The sequence below is a fragment of the Condylura cristata genome, unplaced genomic scaffold (assembly GCF_000260355.1).
Source record: "Condylura cristata isolate star-nosed mole 26May11 unplaced genomic scaffold, ConCri1.0 scaffold00038, whole genome shotgun sequence".
Taxonomy (NCBI): Eukaryota; Metazoa; Chordata; class Mammalia; order Eulipotyphla; family Talpidae; genus Condylura; species Condylura cristata.
Genome location: NW_004567139.1, coordinates 1,175,825 through 1,198,390, shown reverse-complemented (window position 1 = coordinate 1,198,390; position 22,566 = coordinate 1,175,825). Strand labels below are relative to the sequence as shown.

The window sequence follows — 22,566 nt, the reverse complement described above, 5'->3', positions numbered from 1 at the left end:
GCACACGCTGGCTGCACACGCACACGCTGGCTGCACACGCACACGCTGGCTGCACTCATTGTCCCCACACCCATCTACTCAAGCCACATCCATTCAAAGTTTTATAACTCCACCACCCCCAAGAAATTCAGAAGTGGAGCTCTCCAGCTGGTAATTTCCTAAAGCGTGTAAGTTTCTCTTCAGAGAAACAGCTGAAGTGGGGTGGCCGAAGCAGAAGTTATGCTTACAATTAGTGAAGAGCTTACTGGCTCCTGGAGAGAATGGGGATCAGGCAAGGAATGGGATGGGGTTTTCCCAGAGAAGAGTGATGGAGGGTGAGGGAAGCCTGTGCACTTAAGGGGGAGTAAAAGTGTACCCCCAAAGTTATACACAGCCATGTAAACAACTGACAGATTTAATTTTTAAAATACCCATGCCTAGCTACATGCTACCCTGGTTTATGGGAAATTTTTAGCATCTATTTATTTTTAAAAACCCTCCTAATTTATATTCTGAAATTTGCAAAATTATTCTAATGTTCAACTGGAAAGTAATCTTTAAACTAAGAAAATTCTAGAGGGAAAGAAAGGAAAGGAATGTGCAGATTTGTAGGCTTAACGATGTATTATAAAGCTGCAGTGATAAAAGCAGTTTAATACTGGTGGAAAGGCTGCTGGCTCAGACTCTGCTGAGGTGGGAATCTGATATTTAAAGGTTGTTCAGTAAGTAGGTTAGGAAAACTGACTAGCCATTTGGAAAAAAACTAAAAGTAGGAATGAGCTCAACTTTTTTTTTTTTTTTTTTTAAAGAAAACTACATATGCATAGATAAACCCAAGTGGACACAAATGTAGGTGAATTAACGCTGTAGTCTTGAGGCAAAGGGGTTTCTAAGCATGGCTCCAGGACGCTTTGGTGATTCCTTTAGAGTAAATCCCTGCTGACAGTTGACTTGGTTGGGGTTCCGGCAAGAAACAGATGGCACGCTCCAATGGAGGCCTCCACAGGTGTGCTCCTCAGGTGTGGAGAAACCCAAAGGGACAGTGCAGCAGCCCAGGGCTGGCACAGTGGAGAGCTGTCACCCCTCCCCAAGGGGCGGAAGCTGGGAGCAGTTGCTGGAGAGCAGCTGGCTGTGTGGAGAGGCCACCTGTGGCCTTCAGGAGTGGAGGGTACCCTGAGGCCTGCGTGGGCCTCACAGACCAGCCTCCCAGGGCTTCAGGAGGAGCAAATCCAGGGGCACAGACGGAAAGTGCGCAGCAGGGCTCAGAGGGATGTGACCTTCTCCACACCTTCAACACGTGGCGAGCTTGCCTGTCAGAAATGCTAGCGCCAGTTCCTTTACCCCACACCCCAGCCAGCTGTGGGTTTTAACCTGACTATCTGCTCCTCGCAGGGTCTGGTCAAATGCTGCTCCTCAGAGACCCCCACCTGAGCCTCCTTAACGAAAGCCTCCCTCAGTCCCCCAGGCCCCCTCTGTCCCACTTCCCACCTTCCTTTGTCTGTAGCACTAATCACTCTAAGTTACATTATTTGTCCACTTACTCATCTGCCTTCTCTCTCTGAATCCCGTGAGAACAAGAGCCTTATCCAAATCTCCCACAGCTCTCTGTCAGGATAGAATGTGCTCAGTAAATGTTGGTGAAAGAAATATGTCCCAACCCCGTGACCATGGTTCCCTGAGAGTATGTTGACGCCTAACGTTTACCAGGTTACTAACGTCATCATTGTTTACTTCTCTTCCCTAGCTCCCCTACTTTATGAATGAGCTAACTCTGACGGAGCTTGACATGGGGGTAGCCGTGCCAAAAATCCTTCAGGCCTTCAAGCCTTATGTTGATCACCAAGGTAACTCTTAATTGACTTTAGAAGGAATTAGCCATTAATGAGTGTTAAAATGTTTCCATCCTGCAGAGTGAATACCAAGACTCTGTCTTGGGAGGGAACTTGGACTCTAACATGCTTCTATTATTTGATGTGGAGTATCTTGTTCTTAATAGTGACTGACAGCTGTCAGCGGATGAGCGGTAGATCAGGAACCACTTCTCCCAGGCCCACAACCTCCAGGCCCTCACAGGTGCTCCTCAGGCCCAGAGGCACTGCGCCAGGCAGTGAGCTGAGCTTCCCTGTGCTTCGGGAGGCCGCCCCTGCGCTAGATGGCTGCAGGCAGGGGAGGGGCTGGGGAGGAGCTGGGTGGCAGCCTCCCCTCTGCATCTGTGCTGGCCAGCCGGCCTGTGTTCACATCTTTATGTCACCCCAATTTCTAGCTTGCAGATTCTTTGACCTTCATGTTTCTCATTTTTGGTCCCTTGCTGCTCCTCATAGGTGCCCAGTAAGTGTTTGAACAATGAAGAGTAGGTTGTCAGGCTGTATTTTCAGAAATAGTTGCTCGAGGAAAGCTCTCAGATTTGATTTTTAGAATTTAGAATTTTTAGAATTCTGACATTTATATCTGCTTTTGTGGGTGGGGAAGAAAGAGTTGATCAGAATGTGTGAAGTGTTTACATAAAATGATGGCGGCAACATTTATAACTATCTTGTGGCACATGGTTTTAAGAGGACTGTGAGGGAAGCTTTAGTATGTGGGACTTTGGTGGAAGGTGCGAGGCAGCCAGGCACGCAGAGCTCAGGAGAGCAGGAGTCTCGTGTTGTGGAAGCTTCTGCTTCTCCGCGATGTCCTTTCCCAAAGGAGCACTCCCACCGCTCAGGAATCACATTGTTTTCCAGAAGGCTTGGAACGAGGTGGGGGAGAGGAGGAGGGCAGCTTTCCAGGAGTGACGCTTGCTTCGAAGTCAGTGTTTTTTGACGCTTGGCCACCCTCTGCACTCTGTCTCTGTGTGGCTGTCGGACGGCTGTTGAACCCATTTAGTGAAGTCATTTTCTGTGTTGTATATCACGTAAATACGAAGAGAGCAACACAGTTAACAGCTCAACAAATCCCTCTAGTGATATTTCAGCCGTCAGTGAGCTCGTGCTTCCATTTTTGTTTTTATCAACACACTGATGTCAGGGAAACATAGATAGACCACAGTATCTGCAGAGCCAGAAGTCTGTCTCCCTGTTGGGGTCACTTACTGTAACCATGTAGTTTGATCTGTACCAATGAGGCACGTGAGTGTGCTGCTTGGGTTTGCTGGTTTACTAAAAGGTAAAGGTTTTTTGCGATAGTTTAACCAGAGTTTGTGTAATCACATGTGGAGCTTTAAAAGATGCTTCATGTATGTGTTAAGTGCACAGTGAGGACCGAGTCCCCCTGGAGTCGGAGGGTGAGGCCGCCTGCCTTTGTGCTGGTGGGCTCTGGCTTGTTCTTTGCTCCTTACTCTTGAGGCGTCATGACGAGCTGGTAAATGATCAGCCAGCATCAGCCTCCAGAGTGTGGGGCTTAAAGGAAGCAAATAGCGTGTGGACATTAGCAGGCTCTTATCTCACGACCTTCCCTTGTTGACTCAGCCGCCTTTCCAGCCACAGCAGGGTTTGCAGCATCTAAGGAGCGACCCAGTCCCCAAACCTCTCACTCTGCAGCCCCTGAGGCAGCTTGGGTTAGGCTTTCAGTGAAATTCACAGACAGTCTCAAGTCTCCCAAGCACCTCTGGAGCAGTGAGTGAGACATTTCACACTATAGATCAAAGCTTTGTGGGTTTTTAATCCTTGTGAGGCTTATTTAACTCCTTTCAGGGCAAGTTGCCTTGAACTGCCTGCTTATATAACAAGGGAGGAGGGGCTGTCCCTATGGAAGGGAATGATAAAGATATAAAGTCTGTGGGTTTTAAAAGTTTGATTGAATTTTCCCAAGTCTGCAAAGGATGCATGTGATGGTAAAACAGAAATGAATTCAGAGGAGATGTGTGTTTTGGATTGCATTGTTCTAAGGGACATGTTCCTTTCAGGGAAATCAGGACTTGCTGAAACTCACTTTGAAAAGCCTGGTTAAAAAAAGAAAACAAAGCCTGGAAGAAGTCTTCCAGGGCTCAAGGAGGCCTCTCCCGGGGAGCCCCCCGCCCCCAAACTTTTTTTTTTATTAACATTTCTTGTGTGTGTGTGTGTGTTGGAGACCTGTGGATAGGAGGGGCGTTCAGGCCATATTGTAGAGGGTCACCCTGTCCCTGGGGTGCAGCAGAGAGCGGATCTCTGAACGCAGCTTTGGGGCTGGAGGGCCAGGCTCACAGCGCTGTGTGGCCTTGGGTAGGTTTCTTAACCTCTCTAACTCCCCTCTCAGGTGGGGATACTGAGCACGCCGCCTTGGTGGTTTGTTGAGAGTGAAGCTTGAGCGGCACGGGGAAGCCAGGTGCCTGCGTGCCCAGCTCCCATGAGCTGCCCACTGCGGCCCCCTCGCTCCTGCTCGTGCGGAGCAGAAGGGGAGTGACTGGGCAGCTGGCCAGGCCCTCCTGAGTGACCAGAAAGAGGAAGGTCGTCCTCAGCTATAGTGGTCTTGTCACGGCAGGAGCAAAGGCTGATTGCCCTGAATGAAATCATCCGTGATAGCCACCGCAGGCCCAGGCCACACAGCCAGTTTCTAGTGGAGGGTGAGATGGTGAGATGACCACCTTTCCCAGGTGACTGGGAGGATGGCGCAGGTCTGTCCCTTGAGAATGGACTGTGCCCCTCGACTCTGCCCATACCCTAGCCACGGGTGTGCCCGGTCCTTGCTTCCACATTGGCCACCGGGAGGGCCCCGGCGTGTCCTCCCCTCCTCTGCTGCCTCACCTCCTCCCGGCCCCCATAGGCTGTGTCGCCAGGGCCTGGCCTCTGGGGTCTGCCACGCGCTTTCCAGTTTTATTAGCTCTGTCAGGAGCAGCAGGAGCAGGAATGCTCCTTCACTCAGCAGATCCTCATGTGGAGAAAAAGGAAATGTTTAGAAAGGACAGAAAAGGAAACCTCTTCTCCCACTACTCAAAGATTGGTACATTCTCTCCAAATCTTTTCCCCTTTATGGATTAAAAAAAAAAATCAGCTCTTTTTTGAACTCTACAAGTTTTGGGGAGATTGCCTGGTTAGATTTAAGGGCGCTGGGTCACCTGCCTGGGCCCTGGCAAGTGTTAAAGTCCAGAGGCCCCTCACCCCAACCTGCACCCTGTTCTGCAGCTCCCAGGCTAATACCAGAGGCCCCCAGTGAGCCCCGGCTCTGTCTTAGGGGTCCGCCCTTCGCCGCCCAGGGCGAGGCCTGTTTCTTCGTCCAGAGGGTGCAGTGGCCGTGTGTCCTCTGCCAGGCCGATGTGGTGATGGAATGTCCGTACACAGCACAGACGGGCGGGGGTGGGATCGAGCCACCGCTGCCGTCATCAGGACACGTAGTCAGTCGGGAAATCTCTTGAAGGGCTCGGTGAGGACCCTCTTCTGTCGCTCAGGATTTCACCTTTCACACCAGGGATCGGGGTATCAGAGTGGGGTCCGTAGGCCTGATGTCAAGGGCAGAACAAGGATGTGGACCTTGGGTGCAGATGACCCATTTAGTCTCCAGGGCATTGCTGAGGGAACCGTGAAAGAGAGTTGAGCCAGTTTTGCCATTCCCAGATGCCCGCTCATGCTCATGACCCGTGGCACTGCAAGGTCTGGGTATCTGTGTGGAGGCCGTGCCACAGAAACTGGGACCTTGACTGTCTACCTCTGGTGACACTCCTTCCACTCTCCCCAGCCCTTGCCCGCCACCTCGACCCCATGCTGGGACCAAAGTAACTGTAGTTTATTCTGGAATTCTGCAATTCCAGGGGTTAGTGTAGAAAGTTGGAACCAGCCTGGCTGTGACCTGTCCTCTCCTTCCTGCTTCCCCCTGTCAGAGGCAGATTTAGGAGGGCAGCTGCTGGGGGTGGACCCTTGCAGGCCAGACCGGGGTTTGGCGCTGACAGGAGCAGCACCCTCCGACCAGACCAGGCTGTGGCAAGTGAAAAAAGCACCTTCTGTGGCCCGTGCTTGGGATGGGAGAGAGAAGACTCTGACTTGTGACTTTGCCAACCCTGAAAGGCAGAGCTGTTTCTGAGAACAGGTGCAGGTCGACAAAGCTAAAAGCGACGTCTGTCTTAAAGACACATGCAAATACCCGGATGCAAGTCGTGGTGTTTGTGTGAGCAGCGTGGCTGCAGCATGCCTGCCAGGAGCAGAGTGATCACGCGCGTGCTCGTCGAAGAGCGGAATCACTCAAACACTTGTTCTTAGTAATATATTGTTAAATGTCCCACGTTAAAAAGAGTTTTGTTCTGTGGATGTCGAATGTGGACTCTGTGTGCACATCGGTCATGGGTAGGTACAGGTGGGGGCGGTGCAGGGCGGCTGACACAGGGCCAAGCCCAGGGGAGCAAGGACTTTGGTTCTTGACTCCTTTTGGTAACCTACGGGCCAGACCAGAACCTTCTGCTTATTTTAGCTGGACAAGATAGTGCACTGAAAGGGTCATGGTAGGCCTCTTCCTGAGGCCCTGGGCTCCAGGAGGTTGAACACTAGGGAGAGGGCCGCTTGTCTCTGGTCAGACACAGACTGGGTTTGCCATCTTCAGAGGCCTGAGCCATCTCCACTCTTCAGCAGTAAATCTCCTGGGGGACGTGGGGCCGCCCCAGATCTGGTAGCTTGCACTAAGAACTCAGTGGACATCTCTGGGGGGGGGAGGAGCTGTAACTGCTGCTGTCTCCCTGGGTTCTGCTAAGGGGTCCTGGCCTCCTGGAGCTGGGAAGGGGAGAGCAAGTCTCTGGGCTCCTCACTGCTCCTTGCATGAAGGCAGGCTGAACTTGTTTTCCTTGTCAGCTGTTTTTCCAGTTTTTGAAGATGAAGGGCCAGTTTTTTAGGGACGTATTGGTAGTTAGATGCTACCCTCCACCACTGGACACTCTTCACACGAGGACCCCTGTGAGGAGGAGACCTTGGCGTGGACTGGGCGTGTGCCCTCTGCCAAGTCCACTTGTGGGAGCCCGGGCCTGCAGTGTGATGTGGGGCCGTGGAGGCGTTTAGGTTTGGATGAGCTGTGCGGGAGGGGTCCTGTGGTGGAGTCTGCTCTCTCCTGCCCTCCCTCTGCTGTGTGAGGGTGGCCGAGAAGGCAGCTGTCTGCACCTTGACCTGGGACTCCCAGCCGCGGTGACTGTGGGAGATAAGTCTGTGGCTTAAGCCACCCAGCCTTGGCTGGTGGGTACCGTGTCCCTGCAGATTGAGAAAAGACTCGCCGTGTCGTGCCCTCCATAGAGGCCTCTCGGACTGACGCCGCACTCCTCAACTTTTGGTGTTTGTCCCTGAGCACTACCAAGAGCAGGTGGGTAAAGAAAGCGCCTTTCAGGAAACGCCTCACTGAATGAAGCGTGAGCAGTTGTCGTGAGCACGGAGGGAAGGCCGTCACTACGTCCGTCTGGAGGGGCGCGCTGGGCCGGGGGCCGCAAGCGCCTCCACGGGTGGCTCAGGGCCTTTGTCCCCGCGGTGTCGTTGCAGCCCCTACTTTCTGGTGACTGTTAATTTCCTCTTCCCATCTTGCCAGGCAGGAGCCTCCTGACTCCTGGTTATGTAACCCGTTGGTCTCGGCTTCAACTTGTGTGTGCGCCAAGGTGCTCCAGGCGCTTTCGCCTGCTGAATCATTGTCACAGAAACAGGTTTTTCTTTGCACCTAATGCTAAAATAGCTTCTTCACCCTCTTCTCAATGCAGCCACATCATATGAGAGTAATTTGTTGGATTATTTGCAGTTTACATCTTGATTGACAAGTTCTCAAGCCATTGCTGACCCTTTCGTTTTGTTCTCTGAGAACCAGGGCTGAACAAGGCCTCAGGGGGGCTCCTACAGTGCCAGGAGACAGAGGCCGGATCAATGCCCACATTTTGTATCCTCTCCACTCCAGAGGGGCTTTGATGTCATCATGCAGCCTCTCCCCTCTTGATCCTGCGGCTCCTCAGGTCTGGTCCTGTCTGCATGGCCACAGCTGTCAGCTGGGCCCTGGCAAGGCATCTTGGAAGTGAGGCAGTGGGCTGGCGCTCAGCCGGGCTGTATGGGTGCTGGCCGCCTGTCGCCCTCCCGCAAGGGCACTGAGGCCTCCCTGGTGCTGATGGGAAGGCTCTGTTCGGAGGCCAGGGCATCCAGTGGAAGTCAAGTCCCAGTGCCTGTGACGGGGCTCCGTAGCTCCGCCCTGAGCCTTCTTCCCACCTCAGCTCCAGGAAGGGAGCAGCCCGGTGGCTGGGGAAGACCAGCACCGGCCTGAGCTTGTGCATATCCCTGTATCCAAAACAGACAAACCTTCCACCTGATGAGAAATAAACTGGTGCCTTTCATTCAACAGCCCTCAAAAGCAGTGCGCGCTATTAGTATTTATTGGCCCCACTAGGATTTTCACAAGGAGTCATTGTCTGAATATGTGCAGCAACCAAGTAGTTGAGTCTGTTGATGCTCTGAGAAAGCTGGAGGTAGAATGCAGGGACAAAGAGCTTTCTAATCATTCTGTGTATATTGAGTTTAAATTCTATTAATAGCTAGCCCTTTGCCCTCGTCTTCTTTCCGGTAGAAGTGATTAATGACTAAATGTCTGTGTTAAAGCAGATGTGTCCTTTATTTCCAGTAACCGTGACTTTGAAGAACAAGCTAATTAATGATTTTTAACTGCTTAATGTACATAAGAACGTAAACAGTTTTTGAGTGGCCGCAAAGAAGACAATCACAATTGATTTGCCTATCACTTAACTAACCAGGTTATTGTCAGCGATTGTAATAAAGCAAATCTGTTGAAAACAAACTGGAAAGGACCCTGCCTTTAGTGAGAGTTACACCCTGAGTGCTCCGGAGGTTAAGGCAGAGCCTTTTTCTGAAGCTGGTCATGAGAGGGGTTGGTTATTTACTGTAATTGCTTGAAAATGCTGCGGCTGGATGTGAACAGTGGTTTTAGATTAATTTCCTGCTTCCTTTTAGATGTTGTCATTTATCTTGCGAGGATCCATAAACACTTATTAACATTTAAACACCCATTTGAAGGTTTGCGTTGTGACTGAAAGCCCAAGAACTACTGTGGGGCTCAGGCTCTGAACAGTCACAGCACAGCCTGTCCTCCTGCTGACGGGCCCTTGTGGAAGGCCCTGAGCGAGCGCCCCACTGCGGTGGCTGTCCCTGTGAGACCATACACTCTCACTGATGTTAGGGTCGTTTCTGAGAAATGGGTTTTTAAAATTGGGTCACCGGACTCTGGGAAGTTCACTTGGTAACTTCCAAAAAGAGAAGTTCTAAAGTTTTTGCCATGACCCCCATCACACCATGCTGGGTCTGGGCCTTTGTGCTTGCCTCTCCCAGCCAGCAGCACAGGGTCTCAGCCCCCTGAGACGAAGGCCCCACCCCCTCTACCTCTCTGGGCTGGCCCTGGGTCAAGCCTTTTCCTTCTGGGAGTGAGCTTTCTTCCCAGGTGTGAGAAGAATCCCGACAACAGGACCTCCCACCACTTTAATGGACAGGGACACGCTGGCCACTTGCCAGATGCCTGAACCAGTTCTGGAAGCTTTTCTTCCACTCTTCTCTCACAGGTGTGGGTAGCTCAGGCCTCATGTATATGTGTAGATTTTCTATGTGATGTTTACTTTGATGCTTTAAAATAGAAATTTTTGACTGTCATTTGTAGTTGTGTTTTTCTGGGGGGAAAAATGTCTCTCTTTTTCACCATTTCTCCAGGACTGTGGATCGATTTGGAAATGTCCTACAATGGGTCCTTTCTGATGACTCTCGAGACCAAAATGAATTTGACCAAACTAGGTAAAGAGCCTCTTGTTGAAGCCCTGAAGGTTGGAGAAATTGGCAAAGAAGGGTAAGGGGCTATATGAATTTACTAATCCAATCCCAGGGAACCAACCTCTTCCACCAGCCTTTGAAAAGCAGGTTTGAGGTGCAGTAGTCCCGGGGATTGAGTGGACATCCACAAAAGTGCTTCTGGACCACATAGGGTCCTAGAGATCCCTAGTTTCATCCCTCACAGACCAGGGTCCCCCTGCTCACACTGCTCACGAGGCCCAGTGTTGACTAGCTGTGAACGTGGAGGCAGACGCACACTGGCAGGCGAGCTGGTCTGCACCGGAGACTCCTCTCTCAGAAAGCCCCTCCTTCAGCTCAGCCACAGAGAGCAGTGCTGGGCCGGCTCGGCTCCCCCAGAGCCTGCTGCTTTCACCACCAAGTCAGAATTATTTATAATGAAGCGATTGATTTTGCAGCTCCTGGAGTGTTTTGAGAAACCTTTTCCCCAAATTATACAATATTGATTTACTAAGTAAATTCCTTTCTTTGTAGAAAATATGGCATCTGCTGCCCAGAGTCTGTCTGACTTAGTAAACATTCCATTTTTTTAGACAACTAATAAAGATTGATTTTTTTTTCATGAATGCCTAGAGTGGACGAGTTGGAGCTTTTGTTTGCCCAAACACCTTAATGATACTGCGTGCGGCTACACAGCTAGAACAGGTTACTATTTCTGCCAAACTGACAGTGTGGAGCCCGAGTCTCACATCTGAGCTGCCTGGCAGGGAGGGGTGGAACAGTGGCAGGGAGACAGCCCAGCCAGCCCGATGCAGGTGCTTGGATTTTTGCTCAGTTATGACACTGACCTGCCACTTCTGCTCACACTTGTGGTAGTAGCAGGTGGGGGGAGCTGGGTCACATATTTGAGAATATTCTTTTCCTTAGATGATTCTGACTTATTCCGGGATCCTTGATGAAATGTTCCTAGTTTAATAAGCGGAGAATTCACCTGTGGTATGCAAACTAACCTGAATCTATGCTATTTCCTTTTCATTTTTCTGCTCTTTGTTAAAATGTGTGTGGACTCGGCAATCTGTGGATTGTGCTTTCTGGTGAGTGGTATTTACCAACCCTCCGTGCCTTGCGTCCTCCCCTGTGAGTGCCAAGCCTTGTCCAGTCAGTCCCCTGTGATGCCGCTGAGAAGCTTGTCCTTTCACCATTTCCTGGTCAGCGGGCACAGTGTGGGGGTCCGCGTGGTGAGGGGGCGCTCCTGAAAGGGACAGTCGCCCAGCTCCCTGATTTGAACTAGGTCCTGACCTGGTCTCTGTCAGGCTATCACCCTCAGGGTATGGCATGACCCCCACCCCATCTGGCACAGTAGTCCAGCCTTAAGATGCCAGGGCTGTAGGACCAGCTGCCTAGAAAACGGAGCCCCTTGGGGAAGCTGTCTCGGGAGAAGTCAGCTAAACGGAGCACGATGGAGCAAACCAGCCAGAAACCTTTGTGCCAGGGCCCTTTCAGTGGCGGCTTGTGCTGGGACAGTCACTGGGACCCCACAGGCTAGAGCCTGGTCCCTTGGGCATTCACACTCACTGCCACTCCTGCGGCTCTCCTGGCACAACTTCAGGGGCATCAGTTCTGAGCAGGTGGAGCCCAGGCATGTTTCTAAGCTGGCAAGGCTGCTCTGGACGTCATGAGAACGTCTGCTCTAGGCATATGATGGTGTTACGTTGAACTTGTAATGTGCTTTTTTAAAGGACCATTTCCCCCTAGTAGAGTCTGATTTAAAATGTTGTTTTTTGTTTTTTTGGTTTTTTTTTGCTTTTCCTGCCAAGGTTTAAATTGTATGTTGGTATGTAAGTGACTCTCCCTTAATTTTAAAAGCAAGGGAAAATAAAATCCCAAAATGCTTTCTTGGGGAGGAAGATCTAGAAAATTGGAATCATCCAGAGGCTAAATGCGAGAGGAGCCCCAAGTCAGTAGCCGAGTGGCGTTTCCGAGCATGTCATCTTGGCGCCGACGTTTTCCTTAAGAGCAGAGTCTCTGAGCTGGCCCTCCGCAGCCCAGCCTCACTGCTGTCCACAGACGTGTGCCCTGCCTGGCACAGCCTCTGCTGTGGCACGTGCCAGTGAGCATGCCCTTTGGCGCCTCTGCGGAGATGCTGTGCCACCCAAGACCCCTGCGTCCCGGCGGGCAGTCGGCTCAGTCTTCACGTCGTACCCTGAGGTGCTAGTGAGGAGCTGAGGCTCCGCCGTGTGTCCTCGCGAGGCCCTCCCCGTTGGCGTGTGGTTCACGTGGACACTTTTTTCCGTTTGTCCTTACATTTCCCTGTACCTTGTTCTTTACCGTAGTAAATGTCAGTTTGGCAGTCAGGTTCTGACAGTGGAATTCAGGTCGGGGCTACCTGACTAACCTGACCCGGGGTGGGGGGGGTCGAAAGGATGAAATTCGCTGCCAGCAACTCTGCAGCGAGCTTGGTGCAGAGCAGCCTGAACACGGCCCCCTGCAGCCCTGGCCCCTCTGACCCTGCCAGACCCCCAGTCTGCACACAGCCCCTGGTTTTCTGGAGCCAGGGGTGCTGCCAGCTGCGGGGTGTCGCCGCAGGTGTGTGAGCAGTCGTGTGCTCGAGTGCGCGCCCTTCAAAGCGGCCACCTCACCGGGCTGCCAGACCTAGTTAGGCTCCCTTCGCTGAAAGCATTCTTAGCATTTGCTTCCAGAGTCTGCAGCTTCCTTTCAACTATCCTGAGTGACAGCAAATCATCTTGCTCTGTAGAAGGGTTGGATCTTTGAGAAATTGCAACAAGTAGTTCTGAAGGGGTAGTGATGATATAGAAATAAAATATTTGGTCTGAGACAGAGCAGTGGTGATCAAATGTCTGGTTCCAAACATATTCCCAGAAAGTTTTTAGGAGAAGCAGCAAGGCTGCAGTGAGGCGCCCACACTCACCTGGAACTCAGAGGCCCGCTGCACTGAGCACTCTACGTAAGCATGTGCGGGGCATCTGTCCGACTGCTCACGGCTAAGAATGAAAAGTGAAAAATGCATATTTGGATATAAAGCTGAGCACCAGCCAGATGTCGTCTGCGCGCTCCGCTCGTTAGTGTCAGCCGCACAGTGCAGCCCGCTGTGGAGAGTCGAGGTGCCCGTGTCAGATCAGAATTTCATGTCATCTGCTCTGCTGTCACATCTGCCCAGGGGCACTGTCTGAATGAGTAACTTCAGAGCCACAGATTTTGTCCTGTGCTCTGTCGTGCAGAGGATTTGTTTGGGATGCCAGGTGTTCACTGCTGGCCTGGCCTCTGGTGTCTTTGGCCCCAGGTCTAGAGGTTGACAAGTACCGGGGGACTGGTGGGGGTGCCTAGGAGGTGCCCTGTGGCCCCTGATCTCAAGGCAGCCTTGGTGCTATGTGGATGAGGGTGGGGTGGGGGGCAGGTGGCCCCTGAAGACGGTGCTGTGCCTGCAGCCCTGGGTCTGAGCCATGAGCAGACGATGGAGAAGTCAGGTCTGAAATGGTGGTTTCTCTCTGGGGCAGATGCCCCTGACTTCCCTCATCCCAAGGCCCAACCCAGGCTTTGCTTCCATGGCGGTCATGTTCTGCTCAGTCTACTTCAAATGAGACAGCTCCAAAGGCTGCCTGCACGAGCACTGACGTGTGACCAGTGGACACGGCCTTCTTGGGCCCGCCAGCCTCTGAGGGGAGGAGGGAGGGTCCTGAGGTACTGCCTCCCCCATGGCCGAGGACAAGGGCTCCCTGGCTGTGCAGGGGGCCCCTTTAGTTGCACCCTCAGACCTGGTGGAGGAAGAGGCTGGCGGATGTTTCAGAGCGGGGTGGAAGACCTGCAGGTCCTGCCAGAGGACACCTCTGAGGTCTTCTTACAGCAGCTCCAGTTTCAGGGGCGGAGCATTCAGCCCAGCCCTCCCTGGGGCCGGCCTCTGCCAGGCCTTCAAGTCTGCACTGGCTGATGTGTGCGACCCTGGGTGCCCTTGGCTGCCCTTGGCCAGGAGATGGCGGCCCAAGGTCAGCGTCAGGAGCACCAGAGGGTGGCTTGCCGGGAGGCGGCCCGAGGCAGCGCCACTGCCACCCCTGCGGAGCCTCAGGGTCATCCAGCTGAGTAGTGAGTGCTGCTTGCTCACAGTGGCCCTGCTGATTTCATCCCGTGACCTCTGTGAGCCCCTCTGAAGCAGAGCCACAGTCTAGGGAGGGAACTTTGTTTTGTGGCCCAGAGCTGCCCCTCTCGGGGAGCCCTGACTGCTGTCTAGTGCCGCTGACCCAGCTAGCCCGGTCCAGCCTCTGCAGAGTGAGCACAGCCCAGCGAGGTGAGCGCTCTCTGCTAAGGCTTTTTCTTACTTTATTTTGAAAATGGCCTGGGAATGTGCACGTCTCAGGGAAGTCCCTGGGTTCTCATGGCAGTTGCTTTGTAGTGTCCCTTGAGATTGGTACCTTGTGGCTTCAGAAGCTGAGGCAGGTGTGTGTTAAAAGCCGCAACTTCACTGGAAAGGAGCCTTTGAGTCAGAACTAACCTGGAGAAAACAAAACACAGTGTCACACAGCCAGCGTCAGGCCTGGCAGGAACTTCCCATCATCCTTGGGGGCGGCTGTGTCGCCAGCATCGGCTGTCACCCCACACTCGCCACCACCCGTTCTTCCCATTCATCCCATTCGTCCATCCACCTGGCCACCGCTGCACGGTCACGAGTCACTGTGTTGTGTGTGGACAGCATCACACGCCTGCCGCCTCCTTGTCACGCATGCGCACAGAGGAACTCTTCAGGCCCACGCCCCTGTGACTCTGCCCCGGGGGCTTGGTGCCCAAGAGTAGGGGACAGGCCGACCCCAGTCTTGCATTGGCCTCTTTCTGGGCGAGCTGGAGAGAAGGCTGGTGGGGGGTGGGGGAGGAACTTCCTCTGGCGGCGCCTGGTGTCAGACCTGCTGCCATGTGACTGCCTCGTTCAGTTGCAGGCCCAGGGCGTATTGTCTGGCAGACAGTGATGAGGAGTCCTCCAGTGCTGGCTCCTCCGAGGAAGACGATGCACCAGAGCCCAGTGCCGGAGACAAGCCCCTTCTCCCAGGGGCTGAAGGGTGAGTGGATCCAATTTCTCAGGTCCCCAGAGGTCAGGGCAGCAAGTTGGGAGGGGGCTTTCTTCACTCTTCCTCTGTGATCTTGTTTCCTTCATTTTGAGTAAATGAGTTTAACAGTAATAAATCTGAAACATGCATTGATAACCCAAATCCCAGACCCTGCAGTGAAAAAGATCTGTGTAGCTTTCCTTCCGAGAGTCCAGACTGAAGTGACTTTCACAGGCTGAGGATACAGGAGCCGGCGCCCTGGCCGGGGCCCAGGCGGGCGCAGGCTGTGCAGCAGCTCCCCCTGGTGCCCGGTGCGAGGGTGACGCCCTGCAGGCGCCCGCTGCTCCAGCTGGGCCATGGCTTCCTTGAGGGCGAATCCTCAGGTGGTGTCTAAAGAGAATTTTGAACTTGTGGGTCACTTTTGTATGGTGAATTTCACCTCCAGGGCTCAGTTTGCCTGTTACTTGGGCTGTGGAACACTCAAAGAGCTTACTAAGGGGCGTTTAATTGTTAAAAGTGAGTTGAAGGAACTAAGATTATAAAGAAGCCAGGTAGGTGATTCTGAAGCTTTGGTAGTAAAATCCCACCTGTTTTCTTTGAAATCTGCAGAAGGTAAAGAAAATCAAGATGCGTGGGGTTGGCCCTAAAGTTTGTGTGCAGTGACTTTAAATCTGCCCACTTGACCCCCTGAAGAGTGGTGGTTCCCCCTACACGTGCAGGTGCTGTTCCTGGCCCTGGTACTGGGGTTTCCAGGCAGATGCCTTGGGGCCGCGTGTGCGGGCTGTGGCCTGCAGCTCCCCCATGCTTGGCCTTCGCGTTGGCAGGCGGACGTCCGAAGAGCCGCTGCCACTCGGCGGGCCCGAGGCCTCCTGCGAGGCGGTCCGCCCGCGCCGCTGTGTCCCTGTCACTGCACATGACTGCATGCGTGTCGTGTCCGCCCCTGCTGGGACACCGCGGTCACACGCGCGTCTGAGGGGAATGAAGGCGACGGGCGAGGCGGCTTCCAGTGGGCAGCGGGGAGCTGGCCCCTGCCTGACGTCACTGCTGCCGCTGAAGCTCTAGTTCCCAGCTGGGGGTTGCTTTGTCCTCCAGGGCACAGCGGCAGTGTCTGGGGGAGCGTGCGTCTGACACCACCCCGATGGCTTCTGTCCACAGGGGCAGGAAGCCGGGTCGAAAGTAAAGTGAACCACGAGCCTTCAAGTTTTTATTTGTGAAGGAGCAGTTTATCCTCATTTGTGTCCTTGTTTCAAGGTATGTTGGAGGTCACCGAACAAGTAAGATTATGAGGTTTGTTGATAAAATTACCAAATCGAAGTATTTCCAAAAAGCAACGGAGACAGAATTCATTAAAAAGAAGATTGAAGAAGTCTCCAACACCCCGCTGCTGCTCACCGTTGAAGTACAGGAATGTAGGGGAACCCTGGCTGTCAACATCCCACCTCCCCCAACTGACCGGATATGGTGCGTAGACGGTTCCTGGGGGGACCAGCAGGAGCCCCCCTTGTTGCATGAACATCAATACCCAACCTCCTTACTCCCGAGAGTATGGACAGTGGCTTCCCCGAGGCGGACAGACATGTAGACTGGGTTTTCCCTTCTTTGAATGGTTAATTCACATTTAAAGATTGACCTCACATTAGGAAAAGTTGATGGGACAAGCTACTCCTGTTCTTGGTGATCTTCCCCTCTCACGCCGACCCTTGGCACCCGTAACAATAGCTGCTGTCGTGGAGCTCTGAGCCACTGCCTGGCCTGGGGGGTGACTGCTTCACCCGGTCAGTCCTCACTGCTTCTGTGGCAGTAAGTGCCTTGGCCACCTCCACTGGGAAGATGGGGATCGTGCGTCCAGCAGAGCCCCGGGTTTAGGAAGCGCTTCTGGGGTGGGGTCAGACATCGTGTTCAGGGCAGGGCCATGGGCACTGGGTAACCGTGGTGGGGGTCTTTCCAGAGCACGGTCATGGGATGAACCAGGCATTCTCAACCCGCCTGCGTATCACAGTTCACCTGGGGACTTGTTAAAAGTACAGAGATGCTCAGCCCAGCCCCTAGGATTCGGGGTCTGGGGGACTAAGCCAGGCATGAGAATCACTGAATTAAATTATGCATAGGTATTGAAGAAAGTCACTGTGAATCTCAATTTACAGTGGACATTCAAGGCCCAGTGCGAAGTGTGTTAAGTCTATACAGTGAATGCTTGAGAGGCCTGATTATGCCACAGGCCACCCTGGTGAGAAGGCAGCGCTGTCCTGTCTCGGCATGGCGCCGGCACGCTGCTCGTGGCCTTAGCCTCCTGGAGGGCCCGTGGGAGGGTCACAGAGGACTTGGAAGTTGGATAACCATATGCTGCGGCTGGTGGTGTTTCCCAGTAAAATAAAAACACCTTTACATTTCATTTTTGAAATGTAATGTTTTCACTGTCCAAAAAAAATGGAAGGTTGGAGAAATTGAAAGAAAATAAAAAAGACCTGTAATCTGGCCATCCACAAATAACTGTTGATATCTTATTAAATAGTCTGCTAAGCCTAAAAAAAAATTATTTTTCATAGTAAGAGTTCATGTAAAATTTCTCCTCGTTCCCAAGTTTCTAGTTGCAAGTGCCCCACCTCTGGAATGTTCTTCCTAGCCGTCACTCCAGCATGGAACTGTTCATTGATCCATAAAGCTAACTATAGATACTGAGTGTCTAGAAATCTTTATAGAAATGTGACACATTGGTTGTAGTCCTAAGCACTGGCCCACAACTGAGCTTTTTTTCGGTAGTCTGATAGCCTGTGTGGAATATGAGATGAAGGAGCAGGTCACAGAACATCCTCTAGTGCGCGTGCCTAGAGGAGTGTGGGGAAAACTGATCTCACTGTGCTGGGTGGTTCTGCCTTGGGGGCGGGGAGAGTCTGGGAGAGGCTGTGTCTTTCACCTTCCGCCGCATACACTTGGTGTCTGCAGTGTGCACGTACCTCTTACTAGGAGCCAACCGCGATGGTTCTCCTTGCTGTTTTCGGAACAACAAAGCCAGTAAACAATGCCCAGGTCATGGACTCCCCAGAGCTGCCGCCTAGCTTTCGCAGCTTCAGAACTGTTCTCCAGCGTGGCGGCCTCACCCACGGCCAGGGCCAGGAGCTCACACGACATCCTGGCCACACTGCTGCTGGGTTTTCAGTGTAAGGGCATCGAGGTAGCGGCAGCAAGGGGCGTGCGTGCTCGGAAGTTGTCTGCTCTGTCTTTGCTTCTGACTGTGGTTGTTACTGGTCTCGTTAAGGTACGGTTTCCGGAAGCCACCATACATAGAGCTGAAAGCTCGGCCAAAACTCGGAGAGAGAGAAGTGACTTTAGTTCACGTGACTGACTGGATAGAGAAGAAACTGGAGCAGGAGTTTCAGGTACATCTGATGAGGTTATCTCACGTTTCATGGGAACTGCGGGCTCTGGGTAACATGGTGGGGGGAGAGGGATCTAAACTGGGGAAATCAGGTGAAAGCTGTGCACCCTCAGCCCAGGCAAGTGACAGGAGTAACATTTCAGGTAGTTTTTAAAACCCCGGAAACACCCACAAAATCCAAAGTGGTCTTCAGAGGAGAACCCAGAAGGCGGAAGACTAAAAACAAAGGCTATCTTGCACCAGTGCACCTCAGGGGAGGGGCCGCCCTCCTGCTGGGCTTCCCTGGACTCCCCAGAGTGGGGCCTGGTTTCCGTTTCAGAGACACCTCCCTACAGGCTCGGGGAGCTGCGCTTACCTTTATATGGCACCATCTCACTCGGTTTGTGCAGCTCAACAGAAACCTACCCAGGGCCTCGAAAGCTACAGCAGGCCTGTCCCCCCCTCATCTGCCTGGAGGTGACAAAGCCAGGACTCACTTTGGCGTTTGCCACCAAGAATGTGGTGTAGCTGAGGCCCTGGTGAGCTGTTTCTATCAGATTTTCATCACTTACCGATTTTTCAAGGCCTTACAGATTAGCAAGCAATTTAACTTCCTTTCTCACGAAGTCCCTTTTGAAGAAGACCCAGGTTTTATAGTGGTATCTTTTGAGTTAATACCTTCACAAAATGATGGTCTCCTTATTTAAAAGCTAGGGATAATATAATTCATAACCAATTTCTGTAAAGCTTCATGTCACTAAATAGAAAATTGAATCTAGCTAGGGCAGAGACCACCTGATGTCTTCAGTGCTCTTGCTTATGTTCCTCAACCCTACACTAGGGTGTGAGCCTGCTCTTTTAGGGGTATTGGGATAAAAGGAGCACAAGAAGGGGGAGGCAAAAAAATGGTGCCTAGTATTTTTGAAGCAAGTTGGGGGCAGAAAGGGTCACAGCCGCAGCTCCCATGGCCCGTTTGCTTTTATACCTCGATGAGAGCATGTCTCAAGGTTGACTGACTGTGTGGCCCAAGTGCATTTATGTCAAACTGGGTTATAGATAGATAGGCAGGGATTTTGTGACTAGAAGTAAAAAGTATAAATTCACTGGGAACAGGTTTCCAAGTTACAGGACCTTGGAAATAACCTGCAAGCAACGTAAGCCAGTTCTCTTAATGTTGGATGTTAGTTCTTGAGTAATCTTATCATGTACATGAAACCAAAGGCTGCTTCTGCCCCAGAGCTGACTTACTGGGCTCTTACGTTCATGCACTGATTCCTCAGCACTTGCCGAATCAGAGCATGGGAGAGGGACTCGTTTGGAATGTGTAGAACTTGCTGTCTGTGTTACTACTTGACAGAATGGGGCATTCTTGCACATGACTGCTTTCTCCCCGCAGAAGGTGTTTGTCATGCCAAACATGGATGATGTTTATATCCCTATAATGCACTCAGCCATGGACCCTCGCTCTACTCTCTGCCTCCTGAAAGACCTGCCCGTAGAGGCTGCCGACCAGCTGTGATGAGGAGAACTGGCGCTCGCAGAGCAGTATTACCAGACGGGGCTCCCGGTGTGGGGGCTCTTGGCCGCCGTCTCTGCGGTAGCACCAGCCTCTCCTTGTGCCACAGCTTCTGCCCTCTGCCTGCTGGTGCCCACCCCACTGTGGTGTCTCTCCACGCGCTCAGTGACTGCTACCTGGATTGCTCAGCCAAGGAGACCGGAAGGACCATCACAGCGGACCCAGAAATTTCAGGTGGTTCACAACCCCGCTCTCTGCTCGACAGAAAGAGCACATGGAGTAAGCTGTCCTTCTGGAAGGCTGCCCTTGCCTGACGCCAGCTTTTCCTCAGGCAGCCAGAGCAGGACTGGCCAGTCACTCCTGTGGTTTGTGTGATGGCAGCCTCCCCTGTCCAGAGACGGGCATTGTGGTGGGGGTGGCATTCTGTGTAGACCCAGCAACTCTCTCGTCATTGGAATTGGGCATTTTGGAAACAAGTAGCCATAGAACACACAAACCAACACAGCTTGGGTGGGGACCACAGGGGTCACGTGAACACTAGGCAAAGCCATGAGATCAAACCATCCCAAGCCTTTACCAATGAGTACAATCACCTGGTTTGTAATCCTGTTTTCCTGAGACATGAGCTTTTGTGGAAATGTCAAACTCACACGTAATGACCAGTGGTGGGCCAGGAAGCCAGAGCAAGTCTTCCCACTGGGGCCTCCTGCAACTCGGGAAGCTCTGTGGGGAATCTTAATGCTACATTAATGGAATTGTTTCAGGGTAGTTTTGAGGGCAGTTTCCCTTTCTGGTGGCCAAAACGGAGGAACTGCTCTTTTAACTATCAAGGTGAGAATCAAGACCAAATGTTTGCTTGACATCAAACACTACAAATCTCAAAATTAACATGCGACTTTTCTTTAATGTTGCCAACTTCATTTTGTGCGTTTGTGTCATGATATAGTTTACAACTTTGGGGGCTCTAATTGTATAACTTGCTTTGAGAAGTTAAAAAAAAAAACTTTTGTTTAAAATTGCTTTCAACATCAAAATTACCTTTGGGTGTCTTTTGATAACTTACATTTGTGGACAAAGCTAATCGTGGTTTTTTAAACAGCACCTTGCCTGAACATGACTTTCAAGAAACGAGTCTGAGTCTTATCAAAAAAAAAAAAAAATTTCAACCCTTAATTTGAGTCCAGTGGCACCATTAAAACATGAAATCATTTGACCATTCCAGTGTACTGTTCTGATTTCTCATTGTGTAGGCCAATTTGCCGTCAGTCCGCATGTCTAGTTCACTGGTCTTTATTTCTGTGCAATAACTAAAGGTAAAGGACTAGATGCACTACTGTGTAGATTCCACGACTGTACTCTATTGCACTTAATCAAATAGTATGTGGGGATTTACGATCGCTTGCATCGTTTCACAAATAAATATCTCATGTCAAAAAACAAGCATCTGTACTGAGTCCTGTTTGCACAATAGGGAGGACCCCGGGGGCCCTCGGCAGCCCAACCGCCCCGCCCGGCAGGCTGGGCCCACAGCCCCTGCAAGTCACTAGGTGCCCAAGCGCTGTGCGTCCTTGTCCTTCAGCTTCTGCAGACACCTCACCCAAGCACAGGCGAGAGCATCGTTATCTTGAACTGTGGTTTTATCATAGGGGTGCACCTGTATTACCCCCAGCGGTGATAAGTCGAATCTCTTAAGCTCTGGTACTAGTTATGCAAGGTACCTGGACCCAATAACCTTACCAAGCTTCACCTCACGGTAGGCCCATCACACCCCGGAGAGCAGTCGCGCGGAATGCGGCTCGTGTAGACAGGCTACCCTATCGGTGAGTTAAACTCACGCCGCTCAGACCGCGGCCCGGTCGTCTCCCCCTGCTGAGGCCGCCCACGAGTCACTTATCACCGTGAGGGCGTCACGGTGAGGACAGCAGAAGCGGCTGAACCAAGCGGTGGCAACCCTGGCAGCAGCGGTGTCGCTCGCGGTTAAAAGGGCCGCCCGCAGGGCGCAGGCGGCCCCAGTTATGCGCGAGCTCATGCTCTGGCGCCGCAGCCTGACCCCCGGGGCCACGCGCAGGCCGCGGGGGCTCAAAGGCAGCGCGTCGCGACAAGACGGACTGGAGACGGACACACGGTAAGGTCAGATCACTTTATTGGGGGCTTCGAGGGAGGGCAGCAGGGAGGGGGAGCCGGGACCCGACGTCTTGGGGCGGCTGGAGACCTGCAGGAAGAGGAGCGCAGGGTGAGCAGGGGGCGCGCCCGCAGCCCGTCCCCTCCCGGCCGCCGCCGCAGCAGCAGCAGCAGCGGCCCGGCTCAGTCTCCAGTTCGCATCACTCTCATCAGCAGTCTAACGCGTGCTTTGGAAAGTCATCACCGCAGGCCGCCCGCTCCCGGACCCCCGCCCGAGACCGCCTCTGCGCGCCCACCCACAGCCTCACCTACCCAGCCGCAGAAAGACAGCGCACACGGCACGGCTCTCCCTTAAAGGAGCCGGCCAGCCGTGTTGGGCGGGATTTACCGCTATTGCCCAATAGAAAGCCGCGCTTCTGGCCACGTGTTTGTAATGTAACAGTGATTGGCCGGGCTCTCCGAGTCATCCAGGGTATAGAGTGGCCCCATACCGACCATCGAGAGGGGCGTCTAGGACGGCCAGAGAGTCGCGTGGGCGTCAGTCCTGCGGGTTTCTTCCGCGTCCCGGTCGCCGCGTGTCGCTGCTGCGTCTGCGGTGCGCACGGGGAATGGTTACGGGCGGGGAGTCCCCGTCTGTGCGGGATCCTTTGTGTGGGACTCCAGGGTAAACGCTGAGGGTGTGCAGATGAGCGAAGGCAGCGTTGTCCCCGGAGGCAGAGTGACCAGCCCTGGTGAATAGCCAGCGTCTCGGAAATGCGGCCGAGCCGTGACCGGTGATGACTTCGCGCCGTGACCTTGGCCGCGCAGCCTGGCTGAGCCTCAGTTTCTGGGAATCTGTAATATGTCAAAAAGCTGTTAGAT

The 22,566-nt window shown here is 52.8% G+C and overlaps 1 protein-coding gene across 2 annotated transcripts in view; it reads left to right on the top strand.

The window, feature by feature from the left end:
- Positions 1–21,024, top strand: part of TEX2 (testis expressed 2) — a 48,861-nt gene extending 27,837 nt beyond the window's left edge. The window contains exons 6-11 of one of the 2 annotated variants that reach the window (XM_012733123.1): positions 1,724–1,823; positions 9,588–9,720; positions 14,606–14,725; positions 15,965–16,174; positions 17,970–18,090; positions 19,465–21,024. In XM_012733123.1, the coding sequence (XP_012588577.1) occupies positions 1,724–1,823; positions 9,588–9,720; positions 14,606–14,725; positions 15,965–16,174; positions 17,970–18,090; positions 19,465–19,587 (807 nt within the window). In that variant the 3' untranslated portion in view covers positions 19,588–21,024. Of the gene's footprint in view, positions 1–1,723; positions 1,824–9,587; positions 9,721–14,599; positions 14,726–15,964; positions 16,175–17,969; positions 18,091–19,464 lie in introns of both variants that reach the window. The other variant, XM_004693440.2, reaches the window with a different exon arrangement.
- Positions 21,025–22,566: the final 1,542 nt, after the last annotated feature.